Source organism: Somniosus microcephalus, chromosome 3 (assembly GCF_052327205.1).
Source record: "Somniosus microcephalus isolate GS21.2 chromosome 3, FLI_Smic_1.0, whole genome shotgun sequence".
NCBI classification, from domain to species: Eukaryota; Metazoa; Chordata; class Chondrichthyes; order Squaliformes; family Somniosidae; genus Somniosus; species Somniosus microcephalus.
The window spans coordinates 10,556,138-10,578,637 of NC_140989.1; the positions used below are offsets into that span (position 1 = coordinate 10,556,138).

The window sequence follows — 22,500 nt, forward strand, 5'->3', positions numbered from 1 at the left end:
GGTTGGAGGTCCGGGGTCTCAGGGTGGGAGGTCCAGGGTCTCAGGGTGGGAGGTCTCAGGGTGGGAGGTCCGGGGTCTCAGGGTGGGAAGTCCGGGGTCTCAGGGTGGGAGGTCCGGGGTCTCAGGGTGGGAGGCCTGGGGTCTCAGGGTGGGAGGTCTGGGGTCTCAGGGTGGAAGGTCCGGGGTCCCAGGGTGGGCGGTCCGGGGTCTCAGGGTGGGAGGTCCAGGGTTCCAGGGTGGGAGGTCCGGGGTCTCAGGGTGAGGTCCAGGGTCTCAGGGTGAGAGGTCCGGGGTCTCAGGGTGAGGTCCAGGGTCTCAGGGTGAGGTCCAGGGTCCCAGGGTGAGAGGTCCGGGGTCTCAGGGTGAGGTCCAGGGTCTCAGGGTGTGGTCCAGGGTCTCAGGGTGAGGTCCAGGGTCTCAGGGTGAGGCCCAGGGTCCCAGGCTGGGAGGTCTGGGGTCTCAGGGTGAGGTCTGGGGTCTCAGGGTGGGAGGTCCGGGGTTTCAGGGTGGGAGGTCTGGGGTCTCAGGGTGGGAGATCCGGGGTCTCAGGGTGAGGTCCAGGGTCCCAGGGTGGGAGGTCTGGGATCTCAGGGTTGGAGGTCCGGGGTCTCAGGGTGTGAGGTCCAGGGTCTCAGGGTGGGAGGTCTGGGGTCTCAGGGTGGGAGGTCACAGGGTGGGAGGTCCGGGGTCTCAGGGTTGGAGGTCCGGGGTCTCAGGGTGGGAGGTCCAGGGTCTCAGGGTGGGAGGTCCAGGGTCTCAGGGTGTGAGGTCTCAGGGTGGGAGGTCTCAGGGTGGGAGGTCCGGGGTCTCAGGGTTGGAGGTCCGGGGTCTCAGGGTGGGAGGTCCGGGGTCTCAGGGTGGGAGGTCTGGGGTCTCAGGTTGGAAGGTCCGGGGTCTCAGGGTGGGAGGTCTCAGGGTGGGAGGTCCGGGGTCTCAGGGTGGGAGGTCCCGGGTCTCAGGGTGGGAGGTCCAGGGTCCCAGGGTGAGAGGCGCCATGAGGATTTTTTTTTACGCAGTGTGTTGTGATCTGGAATGCGCTGCCTGAAAGGGCGGTTGAAGCAGATTCAATAGTAACTTTCAAAAGGGGAATTGGATATATATTTAAAAAGTTAATAAATTGCAGGGCAGTGGGGATGGAGCAGAGGAGTGGGACTAATTGGAGAGCTCTTTCAAAACGTTGGCACAGGCACGATGGGCTGAATGGTCTCCTTCTGTGTTGTATCATTCTATGATTCTACATGCAGCGCTCCCTTCAGGCAGGCAGAGTATGGTTCACCATTGGTCTCTGGCTGGTGGTGCGGTATAACTGGTGTCTTCGAGTACTTCCTCGTTGTGCCATCGAATCTCCTACCATCGTTTTGCCCAGTCACACAGGGGAATATTTGTTCTGTTCTAATCCTTGTGGCTCCTCAGCATTTATTTCACTTGTGTATGTTTTAATTTGGTTTTGTGCATTTCACTGTAAACATTATGACTCTTTGTGCAGGATTTTCATTCAGGAGTCGGGACTACAACTTTCGGGGTTGTAGTCCCGCCTCCATCGAGTTGTAGCCAGCCCACGCGATTTTCCCTTGATTGACCTTGTTGAGCCCGCCCAGCAGGCTCAGAAGGCCAATTAAGGGCCACCCGGCAACAGGTGACGTCACAGATTGAAATTTCATCTGTCAAGAGGTTTTGACAGATGAAATATCAGCATATCACAGCTGTTTGAAGCTGTCAAACACTGACAGTCTTACTTCTAACATGAGTCCTTCTCCACAGACTCAGTTAGAAATCTCTCCTGCACAGAAAGCTGAAGGCTGTCACTTTTGACAGTTCGCAGCCATTCTGCTTTCTGTGCCGGTGAGATGAGGGACTCCCGAGACCTAAAGGAAGGAAGGCTGTAAAGGTAAGAAAAGGTATGTAAAACTTATTTAATCACTTTAGACACACCAAACACACTTACCTTTGCACTCATGCACACATCACTCACCTGAACACCGACATCTCGACCCCTCCAAGTCCTTCAACCCGACGGCCCGCCTCCTCTAACTTGGTGTGGTTTGGAGCCGTCGGGAATCCCACACTTTCACCTTCAAAATAGGGATTAGGCTAAAAACTGCCACTAATCCCTTCCCGCCTTGGGTAGGCGGGTCCCCGCCTCCTTTGAAACTGGCATGGAGGTGGGCTTGGGTGCAGGACCCCTGATTTCGGGATTTTAACCCCCCCACACGCCTCCAAAGCCCATTGAAAATTCTGCCTTATGCCTCTATGACCTCCCCCCCCTCCCCTTTTTTCCTGGTTCTGTACGTGTTTAAAATCTGTTCTGTCTCTAACATCTTCCAGTTCTGATGCAGAGTCATTGACCTTTTTTTTTTAATTCATTGATGGGATGTGGGCGTCGCTGGCTAGGCCTGCATTTAGTGCCCATCCCTAATTGCCCTTGAGAAGATGGTGGTGAGCCACCTTCTTGAACCGCTGCAGTCCATATGCCAGGTGGTCTGTCTGGTTTTATTCTTATTGTTTTTCATACTGGTTGTTTACAACTGAGTGGCTTGCTAGGCCATGTTTGGAGTCACATGCAGGTCAGACCAGCAGATTTCCTTCCCTAAAGGACATTAGTGAACCAGATGGGTTTTTGCAACAATTGACAATGGTATCCATTACTAAGACTAACATTTAATGCCAGAATTAAATTGAATTGAATTTAAATTCCACCAGCCAGCTGCTGTGGTGGGATTTGAACCCATATTTCTCAGAGCATTTGACTGAGTCTCTAGCTTATATTAATCTAGTGACATAACCACTACACCACCGCCTCCCCCTATAAAATGACCTGAAACGGTAACTCTGGTTCTCTCCACAGATGCTGTCTGACCTGCTGAGGATTTCCAGCATTTACTGTTTTTATTTCAGATTTCCAGCATCCGCAGTATTGCTTTGGATTCACTGTAATGCCCCCTGTTTCTTTCCTCGGTCTCTGTTTGCCTCCTCCGTCTTGTCTGACCTTAATTGAAAGTGCACTCATTATTTGAAGCATCTCCCCCAGTGTTTGGCCACTATTTAAAGCCTCCAACTGCACAGAATGGGCTTGGGAAGGTCAGTATTAATTGGGACTCAGAGACTGGACTGGTGATGTTTTGGACAAAGGAATATCCATGTTCATTGAATAGCAACAAAGAAGGAACAGTCTCTATCACTGGCATCCTCTCCTACATAAAGACTTTTCAGTGAGACAGGGACGTCTGTCAGAGATGAAAATGGTCTGCCATATAAAGACTGCTTTATGTGGGTGACTGAGTCAGGAGCCATAAAGAATCTGTGTGACAACAGAGTTCATGGGGCATATCCGTTCATGTTACAGTGATGTGTCACGCACAGGGTGTTTATAGATGGTTAGTGGTGAGGACGCCAGTCAGACTTATGTGCGTCGTACTTCACACATCCTTTTTGAAAATCCCTTAAGAGTGTCAGCTGTGGCTCAGTGGGCAGCACCTGCGCTTCTGGGTCAGAAGGTTGTGGGTTCAAGTCCCACTCCAGAGACTTGAGCACAAAAATCTAGGCTGACACTCCCAGTGCAGTGCTGAGGGAGTGCCGCACTGTCGGAGGTGCTGTCTTTCGGATGAGATGTTAAACCGAGGCCCCGTCTGCTCTCTCAGCAGAGACCTTTGTTGGTGCCTTTCAGATGTCTCGGTGTAATGGTGTAGCACACGTTCTCTTTGGATCAAGGACACCCCCGTGGTCGGTTTGTAGTCCCCGGGATTGGGACCACACCTTTGGGTTGGTTGCTTACCACCCATGGTCTTCTCGGAATACAGCTCCGGTACAGATTGACACCCCCTTTCTCCATTGTCTTTGATGTGGTTCAGTTATGCAGGTCTCCACGGTGATTCTAACTTCAGCCAGTCCGGAACCTGGTTATACAGCTGTGAGGAGAACATAGAGTCTGCAAAGGGATACAGACAGACAGGTTAAGTGAGTGGGCAATAAGGTGGCAGATAGAGTATAATGTTGGGAAATGTGAGGTTATTCACTTTGGTAGAAAGAATCGAAAAACAGAATATTTTTTAAATGGTGAGAGCTATTAAATGTTGGTGTTCAGAGAGATTTATGTGTCCTCGTACAGGAAACGCAGAGAGTTAGCATGCAGGTACAGCAAGCAATTAGAAAGGCAAATGGCATGTTGGCCTTTATTGCAAGAGGGTTGGAGTATAAGAGTCAGGAAGTCTTGCTACAATTGTACAGGGCCTTGGTGAGACCACACCTGGAGTACTGGGCACAGTTTTGGTCTCCTTATCTAGGGAAGGATATACTTGCCTTAGAGGTGATGCAGCGAAGGTTCACTAGATTGATCCCTGGGATGAGAGGGCTGTCCTATGATGAGAGATTGTGTAGAATGGGCCGATACACTCTGGAGTTTAGAAGAATGAGAGGTGATCTCATTGAAACATACAAGATTCTGAGGGGGATTGACAGGGTAGATGCTGAGAGGTTGTTTCCCCTGGCTGGAGTGTCTAGAACTAGGGGGCACAGTCTAAGGATAAGGGGTCGGCCTTTTAAGACTGAGATGAGGAGGAATTTCTTCACTCAGAGGTTTGTGAATCTTTGGAATTCTCTGCCCCCGAGGGCTGCGAATGCTGAGTCTTTCAGTTTATTCAAGGCTGAGATCGATAGATTTTTGGACTCCAGGGGAATCAAGGGATATGGAGATCGGGCGGGAAAGTGGAGTTGAGGTCGATGATCAGCCATGATCTTATTGAATGGTGGAGCAGGCTCGAGGGGCCATATGGCCTGGTCCTGTTCCTAATTCTTATGTTCTTAACTCTTATTGGGGACCAATTCCCCTACTCCTCCCGCCCCCCATTCATGAAAGGGGATTCAACCCCGAGTAAGAGTTGGGGGAAGTGACCACAGACATACTGGCAGAATTGGATTTTGAGGGGGGCTTTTGAAGGTGGGAGGAGTTTGGAAAGAGAGTTCCAGAGTGTAAGACCAAGATGGCTGAAGGCTTTACCAGTGATGATGGAGTTGGGAGGTGTACAGTGGGCCAGATTTGAAGAGTAATGATGGCAACCAATGGCCTGTGCCCAAGACTGTGCCCGGGCCTCTGCCACTGTTCCCAGCTGCTGAAAGGAGCATGAGCAGCTGGGAGGCTGCTGGTCTCCACTCAGTGCTTCTTCATATCCAAGGTCAAGAACTCACTTTGTGAAGAACTATGTTCCTCTATCTCCTACTCCTATCCACTATCATACCTCCTTACCTCCTATCCTTACCTTCTGCCCCTACATCCTACTCCTGTGGAATTCTCTGCCACAGAGGGCGGTGAAGGCCAGTTCATTAAATATATTCAAGAAAGAGTTGGATATATTTCTTGAGGCTAAAGGGATCAAGGGATATTGGGAGAAGGCAAGGACAGGTTACTGAATTTGGATGATCAGCCATGATCGCATTGAATGGCGGAGCGGGCTCGAAGGGCCGAATGGTCTACTCCTGCTCCTATCTTCTATGTTTCTATGTTTCTATCTCTTACTCTACACCCCTTACTATCTCCATCTGCTTCCTCTACCTTCTTCCCCACCACATTTCCCGACCCTTGCTCCTTCCCCATATCTCCTATTTCTATCTCCAGCTCTGACACTGCCCTCTCTCCTACCTCTGAGATCAACTGTAATAAAATTCATATTGCTGTAGATCTGAAATGATATTTGACGTAATAAAACTCACTACACACTTGGTTTGAGCATAAAGCAAGGCTTTAATCAACTTGTTTCAGAACATGGAGGTCTAGTTGTACTTCACTAGTTTCTTGTCTTACAAAATGTCCCTGGAAAGCTGGGGCCGACGCCCGAGTATTTATACTCCTTGGATGGCGCCACCAGCTGGCCGTCCAGCGTTATTTCACGCATAGTCTCTTGATGAATGATGAGATTTATAACAATATTGATGTCAGTTTATTTTGTTTCTGTCTTCCATCGACGCTGACTGGCCTTAATTGCTTTTGATGCTGCAGATTAACCCTGAGCAGAATGGAGGATTGTGAGATACACGAAAGGGACTTCAGAGAGGCCACTTTGCCCCATTTCCTCAAGGGGATCTCCTCCATCCTGTCCTTTCTTACACTTGCGGTCAGCGTGGGAGGAGGGGAACTCAGTGAGCCCGACTGTAAACGGTTCAAGGGCGAGATTGAATCAGCGCAGAGGGAGACCCTGGCCGCGGAGGAGGCTGCTGGCAGTATTGTCGATCTCATCGATGCCGCTTGTGAAAAACTGACAGCTCAGCACGGCAAACTGAGCAAGGAACAGAAAGAGCTGCAAAGCTGCATCAAGTCTGCGCAAGATCAGTTGGCGGTGTTGGAGAATCAGAGGCAGCGGATTAAGGGCCAGGTCCAAACAGCCATGGTTTGGCTGAAACAAGTGGAGCAGACACTGAGGGCGGCCAGGGCTAAAAAGGGAGAAAAGCAAACTGGAAGAGACATAGGAATTGGGTTGAGTTTCGTTCTCCCATGTATCGGTAAGAGGTAGCATTTCACAACATGTGCCCAAGGACAATTAAGTATTGTTTCTCACCAAGACCTCCTACTTCCACCTCCATAACCTCACCCGACTCGGCCCCTGCCTCAGCCCATCTGTTGCTGAGACCCTCATCCCTGCCTTTGTTACCTCCAGACTCGACTATTCCGACGCTGTCCTGGCCGGCCTCGCATCTTCTACCCTCGGGAAACTTGAGCTCATCCAAAACTCGGCTGCCCGTGTCCTAACCCGCACCAAGTCCCATTCACCCATCACCCCTGTGCTCACATTGACGCCCGGTCCGGCAACACCTCAATTTAAAAATTCTCATCCTTGTGTTCAAATCCTTCCATGGCCTTCGCCCCTCCCTATCTCTGTGACCTCTTGTAGCCCTACAACCCTGCGAGATCTCTGCGCTCCTCCAATTCTGGCCTCTTGCGCATCCCCAATTTTAATCGCTCCACCATTGGTGGCCGTGCCTTCACTGATCCCGTTTATAGTAGAGACCTGCGCACATATTCAGCAGCGAGTCCCAGGCACTGAGCTGCTGCTGACTGGGACTCTGGAATTCCCTCCCTAAACCTCTCTGCCTCTCTCTCCTCCTTAAAACCTACCTCTTTGGTCACCTGTCCTTGTGTGGCTCGATGTCAAATTTTTGTCTGATAATACTCCTGTGAAGCACCATGGGATGTTTTACTACATTAAAGGCGCTATATAAATGCAAGTTGTTGTCTGAGATACCCCTTACCATTTCCCATGGAAAGACCAATAGGGATGGAAAAGCAGGCCTGTGTGAGGATCTCTGTCCCATTCTCTGGAATACAGCTTTAATTAATTCACTACAGCAACAATTTGCATAACTTGGACAAAGCAACACGTTTCTGGGGGTGGTGGGGGTCGGGGCGGGGTGGGGAGAGCAAGGACGAAACCACCAGAACACAGGAACGATGAAAGCGGTAGATTTCGATGAAACCTTTTAAGGTGGGGGGAGATGTAGGGATGCGGAGAGGGTTAGCAAAGAGTGCAGAATATAGGGGGCTAACGACAAAAGGCCCTAGCACTAATTAGGCTGTGGAGGAAGAGGAGAACTGCACTTCACAACAACGTGCGCTCTGGGGACATGGGGCTGGAGGACACTGAGTCCAGGGGAGAATTTGTATATCAGGGCAAGGCTTTTAAAATCAACGTTTTGGGTGCTGATGGAAATCAGCACTGACAGAAATGAGGTTACATCTACAGGTTTGCTTTTAGTTGGGATTTTATGGGCTTGGGATTTGCAAGGCTAGTCTTCAGTGTGGTTGGGAGTTCATAGGCCTAAGAATTGTAGGGTTGGTTTTCAGTGGGATTGGGGATTTGAAATCAGCAGGTTGGGAGTTGTCTGGAATCTGTAGATCGGTTTTCAGTGGGGTTGGGAGTTAATGTCTGGAATCTGTAGATCGGTTTTCAGTGGGGTTGGGAGTTGTCTGGGATCTGTAGATCGGTTTTCAGTGGGGTTGGGAGTTGTCTGGGATCTGTAGATCGGTTTTCAGTGGGGTTGGGAGTTGTCTGGGATCTGTAGATCGGTTTTCAGTGGGGTTGGGAGTTGTCTGGGATCTGTAGATCGGTTTTCAGTGGGGTTGGGAGTTAATGTCTGGAATCTGTAGATCGATTTTCAGTGGGGTTGGGAGTTAATGTCTGGGATCTGTAGGCTTGGCTTTCATTCGAGTTGGGTGTGTTTCTACGTGCGATTGAGGAGCTGTTCTGTCACTTCAGCCTGAGAAGAATGCTTTGACTTTTTTCCTTCCAGGGATCCCAATGGCAGTAGCCTTTGAGAAAGAGCGAATGTACAAGAAGTCGGAAGTGGGCATAGCTTCAGAGGAACTCTCACAGTTGAAGGCGAGTGTCGTGAAGGATGAGGAGGAACTGGACCAACTCAACAGGCAGATACCAGAGCTGGAGAAGGAAAAGGAGAAGGCAGCAGAGACTCTGAGCGGGTTGAAGACAGAGTTACTGAAGATCAAGCAGTCACGTGCTGCATTGGCCAACACACAGTCTAAACTCAGGAACTGCTCCCAACACCTGTCCGCTCTTCATGGGCGAGTGAGTGCGTTGAAAGCTCAGACCCAGCACATGTACAGCCTGGGCCCACTGATCCCATTTATAGTAGAGACCTGTGCACATGTTCAGCAGCGGGTCCCAGGCACTGAGCTGCTACTGACTGGGACACAAGTCCACAAGGTCATGGACGGCCTGAGAACCATGCTTCCCAAACTGAAGGAAAGCAACCTTTCTGACGCCAATTATATGTAATTTGTAATTAAAACAAAATGTATTAAGAAAAGAGAAAGGAAAATGTAGTTATTGATTAAGTCACCAGATATATCAGATAAAGGTGAACATAGGAACAGCAGTAGGCCATTCAACCCCTCGCACCTGTTCTTGGAATCACACAGCACAGAAGGAGGCCATTCGGCCCATCGTGCCTGTGCCGGCTCTTTGAAAGAGCTCTCCAATTCGTCCCACTCCCCCCACTCTTTCCCCAGAGCCCTGCATATTTTTTCCTTTTTAAGTATTTATCCAATTCCCTTTTGGAAGCCATTCAATTAGATCGTGGCTGATCGCTACCTCGACTCCATTTACCCGCCTTTGTTCCAAATCCCTCGGTAAAACTTACCCAACAAAAATCTATCGAGAGCAAATTTCCTGCATGTGTGTGGCATCATTGTGGGAATATTTCCTATGCTTTCTATCAAAATCATTGGTGGGGCGGTGGGGGGAGAAAGGGCGGATTTTAACCCAATGCGTTCAAACGGGTAACTGAAACGGTGGTTGGAATAGGGAGGGTGGCTGTGCTGATTTTGGTGGGGGGGGGGTGTGCTCAGGGTCACGATGTGGGGAGTGTCTGCGGTGATTGGGGGGCTCGGTCACATTGGGGGACATTAAACATTGGGCAACAGCTGGTAAGTACATGTTGGCTGGCAGCCGCCCTTTAAGGGCTGTTGGGCTGCAGGTAGTCCTGGTTTTCCTGATCGCCGCTGTGACCGGCTGTCTCAGGACAGCCCGATCTTGCAGTGGGGTGGCAGGGGAGTGGGGCGGTAGGCCTCAAACAGGCTTGCTTGCATATGCAACGGCCCTAAGGCCAGTTTCAGGCAGGACCCCTGGCTGCCTATTTGTTTGCCCCTATCGATATGGCTCAGAATGAGCGCGCGCTTGCTGCCCGCCATATTGGAGGCGCAGGTGGCCATTTAGAGCCTGAAAAGCGGGCACTACACTGCCGAAATTCTAGGCCTGTGTACGTTGTATCTTTAATCTTCCCATTAGAAGTTGCTTCTTTCAAACTGAATGGAAATCAGACTTGAAATCTCCCACATTCGACCTTCACAGATTTCGGGCCTATTGTACTCCATGAGCATGTGGCGTGATGAACGCACAAAGGGGCCTTTCTTCCTCTTCCCCAACTGCCGCCCTTTGTGTCGGCCGGGCAGCTCATTGACATTCACTGGCAGTTCGCAACCAGTCTCGTTCCTTTGCACTGTTGCTAGGCAACAGTACAGTAAGAGCCACCAAGTTACCGCGGATTTACTCCCGAGCGCTGAAATAAATGTGGATCTGCGAGCATGCTGGTCCCGTGCCAGTGGATGGTTGTCGCTGGTAGATGAGAAATGAGAGGACACACAGGATGGAGAAGATGATGCTTAAGGAAATGTAACGGGTGCATTGGAGCAGATAGGAATGCAAAGCAAGAGATTGCGGTGCCACAGGGATGCATAAACTCTGCCACCAAGTCCTGTTCACCCATCACCCCTGCGCTCGCTGACCTACCCTGGCTCCCGATCCGGCAACGCCTCAATTTTAAAATCCTCATCCTTGTTTTCAAATTCCTCCGTGGCCTTGCCCCTCCCTATCTCTGTAATCTCCTCCAGCCCCACAACCCCCCGAGATATCTGCGCTCCTCTAATTCTGGCCTCTTGCACATCCCTGATTTTAATCGCTCCACCATTGGCGGCCATGCCTTCAGCTGCTGAGGCCCCAAGCTCTGGAATTCCCTCCCTCGAGGCAGTGGGCGTGATCAGATTGTCAAAGGTGAGAGAAACAAGCCTCGGTAGTAAGTCACGGCTCCAGTCACACGGGGCAGCCATGGTGGCTTTGACCAGGGTGATGAAGAGGGGTTGGGTGGTGACCACATTCAAGGCCCTTTAAGAAAAAAGGACGATTAGAAGGAGGATGGCAGCTTCATCCCATTTTTCTCCCTCTTCTCATTCTCTGTTCTGTAGGTAAGCCTTGCCTCAGTGGGTAACTAACCTCTGAGTCAGAAGGTTGTGGGTTGAAGCCCCACTCCAGAGACTTGAGCACAAAATCCAGTGCAGTACTGAGGGAGTGCAACCCTGTCAGAGGTGCCGTCTTTCAGCTGAGATGTTAAACCGAGGCCCCGTCTGCCCTCTCAGAAGGATATTGAAGATGAAATTTAGAATTCACTTCTGCTCAGGGTTCCGACCAGCAGAGGGAACCGAAGATCAGGTGAAAGAGAAAGCAGTGAAAATATAACGTGAGTTCCCGGAATACAGGGGGGATTCCTGGCTCCTCACTGTGGTGAGAAACACGTTATTTATATGACACAGGAAGAGAGAAGCTGATAGTCTACAGGGGAGTTCCCAGCACTGGGAGAGGGTCTACAGGGGTGGTCCTAGCACCGGGAGAGGGTCTACAGGGGATGTCCCAGCACTGGGAGAGGGTCTACAGGGGAGGTCCCAGCACTGGGAGAGGGTCTACAGGGGAGGTCCCAGCACCGGGAGAGGGTCTACAGGGGAGGTCCCAGCACTGGGAGAGGGTCTACAGGGGAGGTCCCAGCACTGGGAGAGGGTCTACAGGGGAGGTCCCAGCACCGGGAGAGGGTCTACAGGGGAGGTCCTAGCACTGGGAGAGGGTCTACAGGGGAGGTCCCAGCACCGGGAGAGGGTCTACAGGGGAGGTCCCAGCACCGGGAGAGGGTCTACAGGGGAGGTCCCAGCACCGGGACAGGGTCTACAGGGGTGGTCCTAGCACCGGGAGAGGGTCTACAGGGGTGGTCCTAGCACCGGGAGAGGGTCTACAGGGGAGGTCCCAGCACTGGGAGAGGGTCTACAGGGGAGGTCCCAGTACCGGGAGAGGGTCTACAGGGGAGGTCCCAGCACGGGGAGAGGGTCTACAGGGGAGGTCCCAGCACCGGGAGAAGGTTTACAGGGGAGGTCCCAGCACCGGGAGAGGGTCTACAGGGGAGGTCCCAGCACCGGGAGAGGGTCTACAGGGGAGGTCCCAGCACCGGGAGAGGGTCTACAGGGGAGGTCCCAGCACCGGGAGAGGGTCTACAGGGGTGGTCCCAGCACCGGGAGAGGGTCGACAGGGGAGGTCCCAGCACCGGGAGAGGGTCTACAGGGGAGGTCCCAGCACCGGGAGAGGGTCTACAGGGGGGGTCCCAGTACCGGGAGAGGGTCTACAGGGGAGGTCCCAGCACCGGGAGAGGGTCTACAGGGGAGATCCCAGCACTGGGAGAGGGTCTACAGGGGAGGTCCCAGCACTGGGAGAGGGTCTACAGGGGAGGTCCCAGCACTGGGAGAGGGTCTACAGGGGAGGTCCCAGCACTGGGAGAGGGTCTACAGTCTGACCAGGAATGAGCTCCAACTTGATCACACTCAACACCTCACTGACAGATCAGAGATTTTAAACACACCCAGCCGATGCGCCTCAGAATATTATTCAGGAGAATATGTTATCATCGGCCTGAAAACACTGTCAAACTCAAGAGTTTTCCCACGACAGATAGGATTGCTCACTGGACATCTGGTCACGTGACTCCTGAAGGTTGAGGGGTGATCTGATCGAGGTGTTGGGAATGACACAAGGATTCGATTGGGTCGATAGAGATGAACTCTTTCCTCTGGTAGGGCCTTTCAGATGTCTCGGTGTAATGGTGCAGCACACGTTCTCTTTGGAGCAGGACAGCCGTGGTCGTTTTGTAGTCCCTGAGATTGGGACCACAACTTTGGGTCGGTTGTTTACCACCCATGGTCTTGGGATACAGCTCAGGAATAGATTGACACCCCCTTTATCCATTGTCTACAGGGGAGGCACCAGTCCAGTGAGCCTATCCCGATAACTAAGATCCTTTCATAATAGTGAAGTTAATAGAAATGACCATGGGGAGAGCTGTATAATGGGCACTTGTTTTACACTATCTCCCAAAGTCAAACTGACCCCAATCACCGCACATCACCATCCCACTCACTGCGTTCAAACTGACCCCAATCACCGCACATCAACATCCCACTCACTGCTTTCAAACTGACCCCAATCACCGCACATCACCATCCCACTCACTGCTTTCAAACTGACCCCAATCACCGCACATCACCATCCCACTCACTGCTTTCAAACTGACCCCAATCACCGCACATCACCATCCCACTCACTGCTTTCAAACTGACCCCAATCACCACACATCACCATCCCACTCACTGCTTTCAATGGCATCCTGAAGCCCGTCTCTCGAACCGGGCGTTGTATCCCCTCTAACTTTCCCCTGTTCATCCTGCTTGCTGCCCTCTGTCTCCTTGCTAATAGCTGTGACTCTCTCTACAATGAAAGACTGTCTTCATTTCAACTCTTCCCAACGATCCTCCACTGGCCTCACTCTCGAGTCCCGTCCCTTCGATTCTCATCCTCTCCCATTACCAAGACCGAGTTGGGTGGCCATTGGCTGTGGAATCTAGGGTCAAAGCTCTGCCAATCCACCCATCTGCTGTGATCTCAAATATCAAACAAACAGGGTAATATGTAACGAACAATATATATTTATTGTGTTAGAGTCCGACTCTGCCTCTGTTGCAATCAAACAAACAGTGCGCTATTGGTGCCGCTTTCTTGCTCAGAAGGCAAAGCAGGGTGCGATTGTTTGACCAAACCCATCTCGCTGGGGATGTGATGCTCTGGGTTATCCCGACAGCTCCTCAGCCCACCAGTCTCCTCACTCTGCTGGTGAATAAGCAGCGTGGCCTGAAACAGCAGAGGTGAAAGTTATCCTGACCATCACACAACAAACTCAGGGACTCACTGATGTGGGGCATGGGCATTTCCTCCTCTCCTCACTCAGTTATACTCTATCTCCCTCACTCACACTATCTTTCTCCACACTCACTCTCACTTATGATCGCTCCCTCTCACTGGTGCACCTTCTCCCTCTATCTAACTTGCTTTTCCCTCTTTCTCCCGCTCACTGTCTCTCCCTATTCTCTCTCTCTCACAGGCTGTCTCTCTCTCTCTCTCTCACTATTCTCTCTCTCTCTCTCACTATTCTCTCTCTCTCTCTCTCTCTCTCTCTCTCACTGCTCTCCTCTCTCTCTCTCTCTCTCTCACTCACTATTCTCTCTCTCTCTCTCTCTCTCACAGGCTGTCTCCCTCTCTCTCACTATTCTCTCTCTCTCACTATTCTCTCTCTCTCTCTCTATTCTCTCTCTCTCTCTCACTATTCTCTCTCTCTCTCTCTCTCTCTCACTATCTCTCTCTCTCTCTCTATTCTCTCTCTCTCACTATTCTCTCTCTCTCTCACTCACTATTCTCTCTCTCTCTCTCGCTCACTATTCTCTCTCTCTCTCGCTCTCTCTCACTATTCTCTCTCTCTCACTATTATCTCTCTCTCTCTCTCTCACTATTCTCTCTCTCACTCACTATTCTCTCTCTCTCTCTCTCTCACAGGCTGTCTCCCTCTCTCTCACTATTCTCTCTCTCTCTCACTATTCTCTCTCTCTCTCTCTATTCTCTCTCTCTCTCTCACTATTCTCTCTCTCTCTCACTATTCTCTCTCTCTCTCTCTATTCTCTCTCTCTCTCTCACTATTCTCTCTCTCTCTCTCTCTCTCTCACTATTCTCTCTCTCTCACTATTCTCTCTCTCTCACTATTCTCTCTCTCTCTCACTCACTATTCTCTCTCTCTCTCTCGCTCACTATTCTCTCTCTCTCTCGCTCTCTCTCACTATTCTCTCTCTCTCACTATTATCTCTCTCTCTCTCTCTCTCTCTCTCACTATTCTCTCTCTCGCTCACTATTCTCTCTCTCTCTCTCGCTCACTATTCTCTCTCTCTCACTATTCTCAGTTCAGTTCAGTTCAGTTCAAATGCTTTATTGGCATGAAAGTTTACAGAGAACCATATTGCCAAAGCTTACATTGCAAAAAGGTACAGTTTTCCAACATTCTGTAGGTGTCAATCGATTTGACATTTGTTGGGTATATACAATATTACTTTTAAACAATATTCTCTCTCTCTCTCACTATTCTCTCTCTCACGCTATTCTCTCCCTCTCTCACTATTCTCTCTCTCTCACACTATTCTCTCTCTCTCTCACACTATTCTCTCTCTCTCTCACTATTCTCTCTCACTATTCTCTCTCTCACTATTCTCTCTCTCTCTCACTATTCTCTCTCTCTCACACTATTTTCTCTCTCTCTCTCACTATTCTCTCTCTCACACTATTCTCTCTCTCTCTCTCTCTCACTATTCTCTCTCTCTCTCTCACTATTCTCTCTCTCTCACACTATTCTCTCTCTCTCACTATTCTCTCTCTCTCACACTATTCTCTCTCTCTCTCTCACTATTCTCTCTCTCTCACACTATTCTCTCTCTCACTATTCTCTCTCTCTCTCTCTCTCTCTCACTATTCTCTCTCTCTCACACTATTTTCTCTCTCTCTCTCACTATTCTCTCTCACACTATTCTCTCTCTCTCTCTCTCACGCTATTCTCTCTCTCTCTCTCACACTATTCTCTCTCTCTCACTATTCTCTCTCTCTCACTATTCAATTCAATTCAATTTTTCAATTCAAATGCTTTATTGGCATGAAAGTTTACAGGGAACCATATTGCCAAAGCTTACATAACAAAAAGTACAGTTTCCAACATTCTGTAGGTGTCAAACAATTTTGACCTTCGTTGGGTACATACAATATTAATTTAAACAATATTAATTTAAACAGTCGTTGAACATCGTTGGGCACATTCAGTATTAATTTTAAACAGTCCTCAGGTTGTGACATGTTGTTACATATTTGGCACCAAGGTATGGTCTGTCTCCTTCTCCCAGGACTAATCTTAATTTTGACAGGTCATCCAATTCTTTGAAATCTGGGGTTGTTTGGCTGAGCTTGTCAAATAATATGTTTCTTGTTTTGTTGAATTTTTCACATTTTAGGAGGAAGTGCATCTCTGTCTCAACCTCGCCGGCCAGACATTGATCACATATTCTATTCTCTCTAGGCTGCCAGGATTTCTTGTATCTTCCTTTTTCAATTGCCAGTTGGTGGTCGCTTAGCCTGTACCTGGTGAGGGTCTGTCTCTGTTTGTGTCTCTGATGGTCGAGAGATAGTCTGCCAGTTTATATTCTCTTTTTAGGGCCCGGTAACGTTCTAATCTGCTTTGGCTTTTGGTTATTTTGTTCCAATGTTCCAGGTAGGTTTCTTTGCATTGTTTAATGATTTGGTTCACTCGGATTGGTGTTTGGACGGCAGTGTTGGTCTGGGACTGGTCAGGGTCCGGCTGAGTAGGAGTACTAAGTTTCAGTAGCAGCTGACTCAGGGGACTCTTTTCTGGGTTTAGCTCTTGGTCTGGAAGGCTTTAAAATGAAGGGTGTCTGGGGAGCTAGATTTGAGGTGATTTAGGAAGTTTAGTGCTAGTTTTTGGATGTTTATTATCAGTGGGTATCTGCCTAGTTTGGCTCTGCATGCATTTGTTGGTGTTTTCCTTTGGGTGCGAAGAATGCTTCGGCAAAATTCTGCATGTAGGGCTTCTATTGTGTGTTTTTCCCATTTAGTGTAGCTATGGTGATTGAGCGGGCCCCATACTTCACTACCGTACAGCGCAATGGGCAGGATTATGCTGTCAAATATTTTGAGCCAGATTTTGATTGGGATTTGGATGTTGTAGAATTTTCTTTTTATTGCATATAGGGCTCTTCGGGCTTTTTCTTTTAGTGCATTCACTGCTATGCTGAAGCTCCCTGATGCTGTAATGGTTAGACCAAGGTAAGTGTAGCTCATAGTGTGTCCTATGATGGTATCACTGAGAGTAAACTGGTATTTGTTTTCCTGACACCTGGGCCTTTTTGAAAAATCATGATGTTGGTTTTCTTTAGATTTACTGTTAGGGCCCAATTTTGGCAGTATTTGTCGAGTAGGTCTAGTTGTTGCTGTAATCCCTGTTCTGTGGGAGACAGCAGAACCAGGTCATCCGCATAGAACAGGGATTTCACTTTTCCATCCAGGAGACAGAGACCCGGTGACTCGCTTTGCTCCAGCATGTCTGCTAATTCATTTCTCTCTCTCTCTCTCTCTCACTATTCTCTCTCTCTCTCTCACACACTATTCTCTCTCTCTCTCTCTCTCACTATTCTCTCTCTCTCACACTATTCTCTCTCTCTCTCTCTCTCACTATTCTCTCTCTCTCTCTCACTATTCTCTCTCTCTCACACTATTCTCTCTCTCTCACTGTTCTCTCTCTCACTATTCTCTCTCTCTCACACTATTTTCTCTCTCTCTCTCACTATTCTCTCTCTCACACTATTCTCTCTCTCTCTCTCTCACACTATTCTCTCTCTCTCTCTCTCACACTATTCTCTCTCTCTCTCTCACACTATCCTCTCTCTCTCTCTCTCTCACACACTATTCTCTCTCTCTCTCTCACACTATTCTCTCTCTCTCTCTCTCACTATTCTCTCTCTCTCTCTCTCTCACTATTCTCTCTCTCTCTCTCTCACTATTCTCTCTCCCTCTCTCTCTCACTTTTCTCTCTCTCTCTCTCTCTCTCTCTCACTATTCTCTCTCTCTCTCTCACTATTCTCTCTCACTATTCTCTCTCTCTCTCTCACTATTCTCTCTCTCTCTCTCTCTCTCTCTCTCTCTCACTATTCTCTCTCTCTCTCACTATTCTCTCTCTCTCTCTCTCTCTCTCTCTCTCTCACTATTCAAATTCAAATTCAAATTCAAATGCTTTATTGGCATGAAAGTTTACAGAGAACCATATTGCCAAAGCTTACATAGCAAAAAGGTACATTTTCAAACATTTTGTAGGTGTCAATCGATTTGACATTTGTTGGGTACATACAATATTACTTTTAAACAATATTAATTTTAAACAGTCTTTGTACTTCATTTGGTACGTTCAATATTAATTTTAAACAGTCTTAATTTTAAACAGTCCTCAGGTTGTGACGTGTTGTTACATATTTGGCCCCAAGGTATGGTCTGTCTCCTTCTCCCAGGACTAATCTCAATTTTGACAGGTCATCCAATTCCTTCTCTCTCTCACCACTATTCTCTCTCTCTCTCTCTCTCTCACACTATTCTCTCTCTCTCTCTCACTATTCTCTCTCTCTCTCTCACACACACTATTCTCTCTCTCTCTCTCTCTCACACTATTCTCTCTCTCTCTCACACTATTCTCTCTCTCTCTCTCACACACTATTCTCTCTCTCTCTCTCTCTCTCACACTATTCTCTCTCTCTCTCTCACACACTATTCTCTCTCTCTCTCACACTATTCCAATTCCAATTCCAGGTCATCCAATTCCTTCTCTCTCTCACACTATTCTCTCTCTCTCTCTCTCTCTCACACTATTCTCTCTCTCTCTCTCACTATTCTCTCTCTCTCTCTCTCTCACACTATCCTCTCTCTCTCTCTCTCTCACACACTATTCTCTCTCTCTCTCTCACACTATTCTCTCTCTCTCTCTCTCTCTCACTATTCTCTCTCTCTCTCTCTCTCACTATTCTCTCTCTCTCTCTCTCTATTCTCTCTCCCTCTCTCTCTCACTTTTCTCTCTCTCTCTCTCTCTCTCTCTCACTATTCTCTCTCTCTCTCTCACTATTCTCTCTCTCTCTCTCTCACTATTCTCTCTCTCTCTCTCTCACTATTCTCTCTCTCTCTCACTATTCTCTCTCACTATTCTCTCTCTCTCTCTCACTATTCTCTCTCTCTCTCTCTCTCTCTCTCTCTCTCACTATTCTCTCTCTCTCTCACTATTCTCTCTCTCTCTCTCTCTCTCTCTCTCACTATTCAAATTCAAATTCAAATTCAAATGCTTTATTGGCATGAAAGTTTACAGAGAACCATATTGCCAAAGCTTACATAGCAAAAAGGTACATTTTCAAACATTTTGTAGGTGTCAATCGATTTGACATTTGTTGGGTACATACAATATTACTTTTAAACAATATTAATTTTAAACAGTCTTTGTACTTCATTTGGTACGTTCAATATTAATTTTAAACAGTCTTAATTTTAAACAGTCCTCAGGTTGTGACGTGTTGTTACATATTTGGCCCCAAGGTATGGTCTGTCTCCTTCTCCCAGGACTAATCTCAATTTTGACAGGTCATCCAATTCCTTCTCTCTCTCACACTATTCTCTCTCTCTCTCTCTCTCTCACACTATTCTCTCTCTCTCTCTCACTATTCTCTCTCTCTCTCTCACACACACTATTCTCTCTCTCTCTCTCTCTCACACTATTCTCTCTCTCTCTCACACTATTCTCTCTCTCTCTCTCACACACTATTCTCTCTCTCTCTCTCTCTCTCACACTATTCTCTCTCTCTCTCTCACACACTATTCTCTCTCTCTCTCACACTATTCTCTCTCTCTCTCTCTCTCTCTCACACTATTCTCTCTCTCTCTCTCTCACACTATTCTCTCTCTCTCTCTCTCTCACACTATTCTCTCTCTCTCTCACACACTATTCTCTCTCTCTCTCTCACACACTATTCTCTCTCTCTCTCTCTCTCTCACTATTCTCTCTCTCTCTCTCTCTCTCACACTATTCTCTCTCTCTCTCTCTCTCTCACACTATTCTCTCTCTCTCTCACACTATTCTCTCTCTCTCTCTCACTATTCTCTCTCTCTCTCTCACACACTATTCTCTCTCTCTCACACTATTCTCTCTCTCTCTCTCTCTCTCACTATTCTCTCTCTCTCTCTCTCACTATTCTCTCTCTCTCTCTCTCTCTCTCTCACACACTATTCTCTCTCTCTCTCACAGGCTGTCTCTCTCTCTCTCTCTCTCACACTATTCTCTCTCTCTCTCTCTCTCTCACTATTCTCTCTCTCTCTCTCTCACTATTCTCTCTCTCTCTCTCTCTCTCTCTCACACACTATTCTCTCTCTCTCTCACGGGCTGTCTCTCTCTCTCTCTCTCACACTATTCTCTCTCTCTCTCTCACGGGCTGTCTCTCTCTCTCTCTCACTATTCTCTCTCTCTCCCTCTCTCACGGGCTGCCTCTCTCTCTCTCTCACTGCTCTCTCTCTCTCTCTCTCACACTATTCTCTCTCTCTCTCTCTCACTATTCTCTCTCTCTCTCACACACTATTCTCTCTCTCTCTCACACTCTTCTCTCTCTCTCTCTCTCTCACTATTCTCTCTCTCTCTCTCTCTCACACTATTCTCTCTCTCTCTCTCTCACTATTCTCTCTCTCTCTCACACACTATTCTCTCTCTCTCACACTCTTCTCTCTCTCACTATTCTCTCTCCCTCTCTCTCTCACACTCTTCTCTCTCTCTCTCTCTCACTATTCTCTCTCCCTCTCTCTCTCACACTATTCTCTCTCTCTCTCTCTTTCTCTCACACTATTCTCTCTCTCTCTCTCACACTATTCTCTCTCTCTCTCTCTTTCTCTCTCACTATTCTCTCTCTCTCTCTCTCTCACTATTCTCTCTCTCTCTCTCTCACACTATTCTCTCTCTCTCTCTCTCTCACTATTCTCTCAGTTCAGTTCAGTTTTTTCAGTTCAGTTCAAATGCTTTATTGGCATGAAAGTTTACAGAGAACCATATTGCCAAAGCTTACATAGCAAAAAGGTACAGTTTTCCAACATTCTGTAGGTGTCAATCGATTTGACATTTGTTGGGTATGTACAATATTACTTTTAAACAATATTAATTTTAAACAGTCTTTCTACTTCATTTGGTACGTTCAATATTAATTTTAAACAGTCTTACTTTTAAACAGTCCTCAGGTTGTGACATGTTGTTACATATTTAGCCCCAAGGTATGGTCTGTCTCCTTCTCCTAGGACTAATCTCAATTTTGACAGATCATCCAATTCCTTGAAATCTGGGGTTGTTTGGCTTAGCTTGTTGAATAATATGTTTCTTGATGTGTTGAATTTTTCGCATTTTAGGAGGAAATGCATTTCTGTTTCAACCTCGCCAGCCAGACATTGATCGCATATTCTATTCTCTCTAGGCTGCCAGGATTTCTTGTATCTGCCTTTTTCAATTTCCAGTTGGTGGTCGCTTAGTCTGTACCTGGTGAGGGTCTGTCTCTGTTTTGTGTCTCTGATGGTCGTGAGGTAGTCTGCCAGTTTATATTCTCTTTTTAGGGCCCGGTAACATTCTAATCTGCTTTGGCTTTCGGTTATTTTGTTCCAATGTTCCAGGTAGGTTTCTTTGCATTTTTTAATGATTTGGTTCACTCGGATTGGTGTTTGGACGGCTGTGTTGGTCTGGGGCTGGTCAGGGTCCGGCTGAGTACTTAGTTTCAGTAGCAGCTGACTCAGGGGACTCTTTTCTGGGTTTAGCTCTTGGGTCTGAAAGGCTTTGAAATGAAGGGTGTCTGGGGAGCTAGATTTGAGGTGATTTAGGAAGTTTAGTGCTCGTTTTTGGATGTTTATTATCAGTGGGTATCTGCCTAGTTCGGCTCTGCATGCATTTGTTGGCGTTTTTCTTTGGGTGCGAAGGATGCTTCGGCAGAATTCTGCATGTAGGGCTTCTATTGTGTGTTTTTCCCATTTAGTGTAGCTTTGGTGATTTAGCGGGCCCCATACTTCACTACCGTACAGTGCAATGGGCAGGATTATGCTGTCAAAAATTTTGAGCCAGATTTTGATTGGGATTTGGATGTTGTAGAATTTTCTTTTTATTGCATATAGGGCTCTTCGGGCTTTTTCTTTTAGTGCATTCACTGCTATGCTGAAGCTCCCTGATGCTGTAATAGTTAGACCAAGGTAGGTGTAGCTCATAGTGTGTCCTATAGTGGTATCACTGAGGGTAAACTGGTATTTGTTTTCCTGACATCTGGGTCTTTTCTGAAAAATCATGATGTTGGTTTTCTTTAGATTTACTGTTAGAGCCCAATTTTGGCAGTATTTGTCGAGTATCTCTCTCTCTCTCTCTCTCTCACACTATTCTCTCTCTCTCTCTCTCACTATTCTCTCTCTCTCTCTCTCTCACACTATTCTCTCTCTCTCTCTCTCACACTATTCTCTCTCTCTCTCTCACTATTCTCTCTCTCTCTCTCTCTCACTATTCTCTCTCTCTCTCTCACACACTATTCTCTCTCTCTCTCTCACTATTCTCTCTCTCTCTCTCTCTCACTATTCTCTCTCTCTCTCTCTCACTATTCTCTCTCTCTCTCTCACTATTCTCTCTCTCTCTCTCTCTCACACTATTCTCTCTCTCTCTCTCACTATTCTCTCTCTCTCTCTCTCACTATTCTCTCTCTCTCACTATTCTCTCTCTCTCTCTCACTATTCTCTCTCTCTCTCTCTCTCACACTATTCTCTCTCTCTCTCTCTCTCACTATTCTCTCTCTCTCTCTCTCACTATTCTCTCTCTCTCTCTCACTATTCTCTCTCTCTCTCTCTCTCACACTATTCTCTCTCTCTCTCTCACTATTCTCTCTCTCTCTCTCTCTCTCACACTATTCTCTCTCTCTCTCTCACTATTCTCTCTCTCTCTCTCTCTCTCACTATTCTCTCTCTCTCACACTATTCTCTCTCTCTCTCTCTCACTATTCTCTCTCTCGCTCTCTCTCACACACTATTCTCTCTCTCTCTCACGGGCTGTCTCTCTCTCTCTCTCTCTCTCTCACACTATTCTCTCTCTCTCCAATTCCAATTCCAATTCAAATGCTTTATTGGCATGAAAGTTTACAGAGAACCATATTGCCAAAGCTTACATAGCAAAAAGGTACAGTTTTCCAACATTCTGTAGGTGTCTCTCTCACGGGCTGTCTCTCTC

The 22,500-nt window shown here is 47.8% G+C and overlaps 1 protein-coding gene across 3 annotated transcripts in view; it reads left to right on the top strand.

Annotated features, from left to right (window-relative positions):
* LOC147120843 (uncharacterized) overlaps positions 1–9,175 on the top strand; it is an 11,771-nt gene extending 2,596 nt beyond the window's left edge. For 2 of the 3 annotated variants that reach the window (XM_085979142.1, XM_085979135.1), the window contains exons 2-3: positions 5,990–6,489; positions 8,275–9,174. In XM_085979142.1, coding sequence (XP_085835268.1) covers positions 6,006–6,489; positions 8,275–8,777 — 987 coding nt within the window. In that variant the 5' untranslated portion in view covers positions 5,990–6,005 and the 3' untranslated portion in view covers positions 8,778–9,174. Of the gene's footprint in view, positions 1–1,761; positions 1,899–5,989; positions 6,490–8,274 lie in introns of all 3 variants that reach the window. The other variant, XM_085979146.1, reaches the window with a different exon arrangement.
* The last annotated feature ends 13,325 nt before the right edge of the window (positions 9,176–22,500 follow it).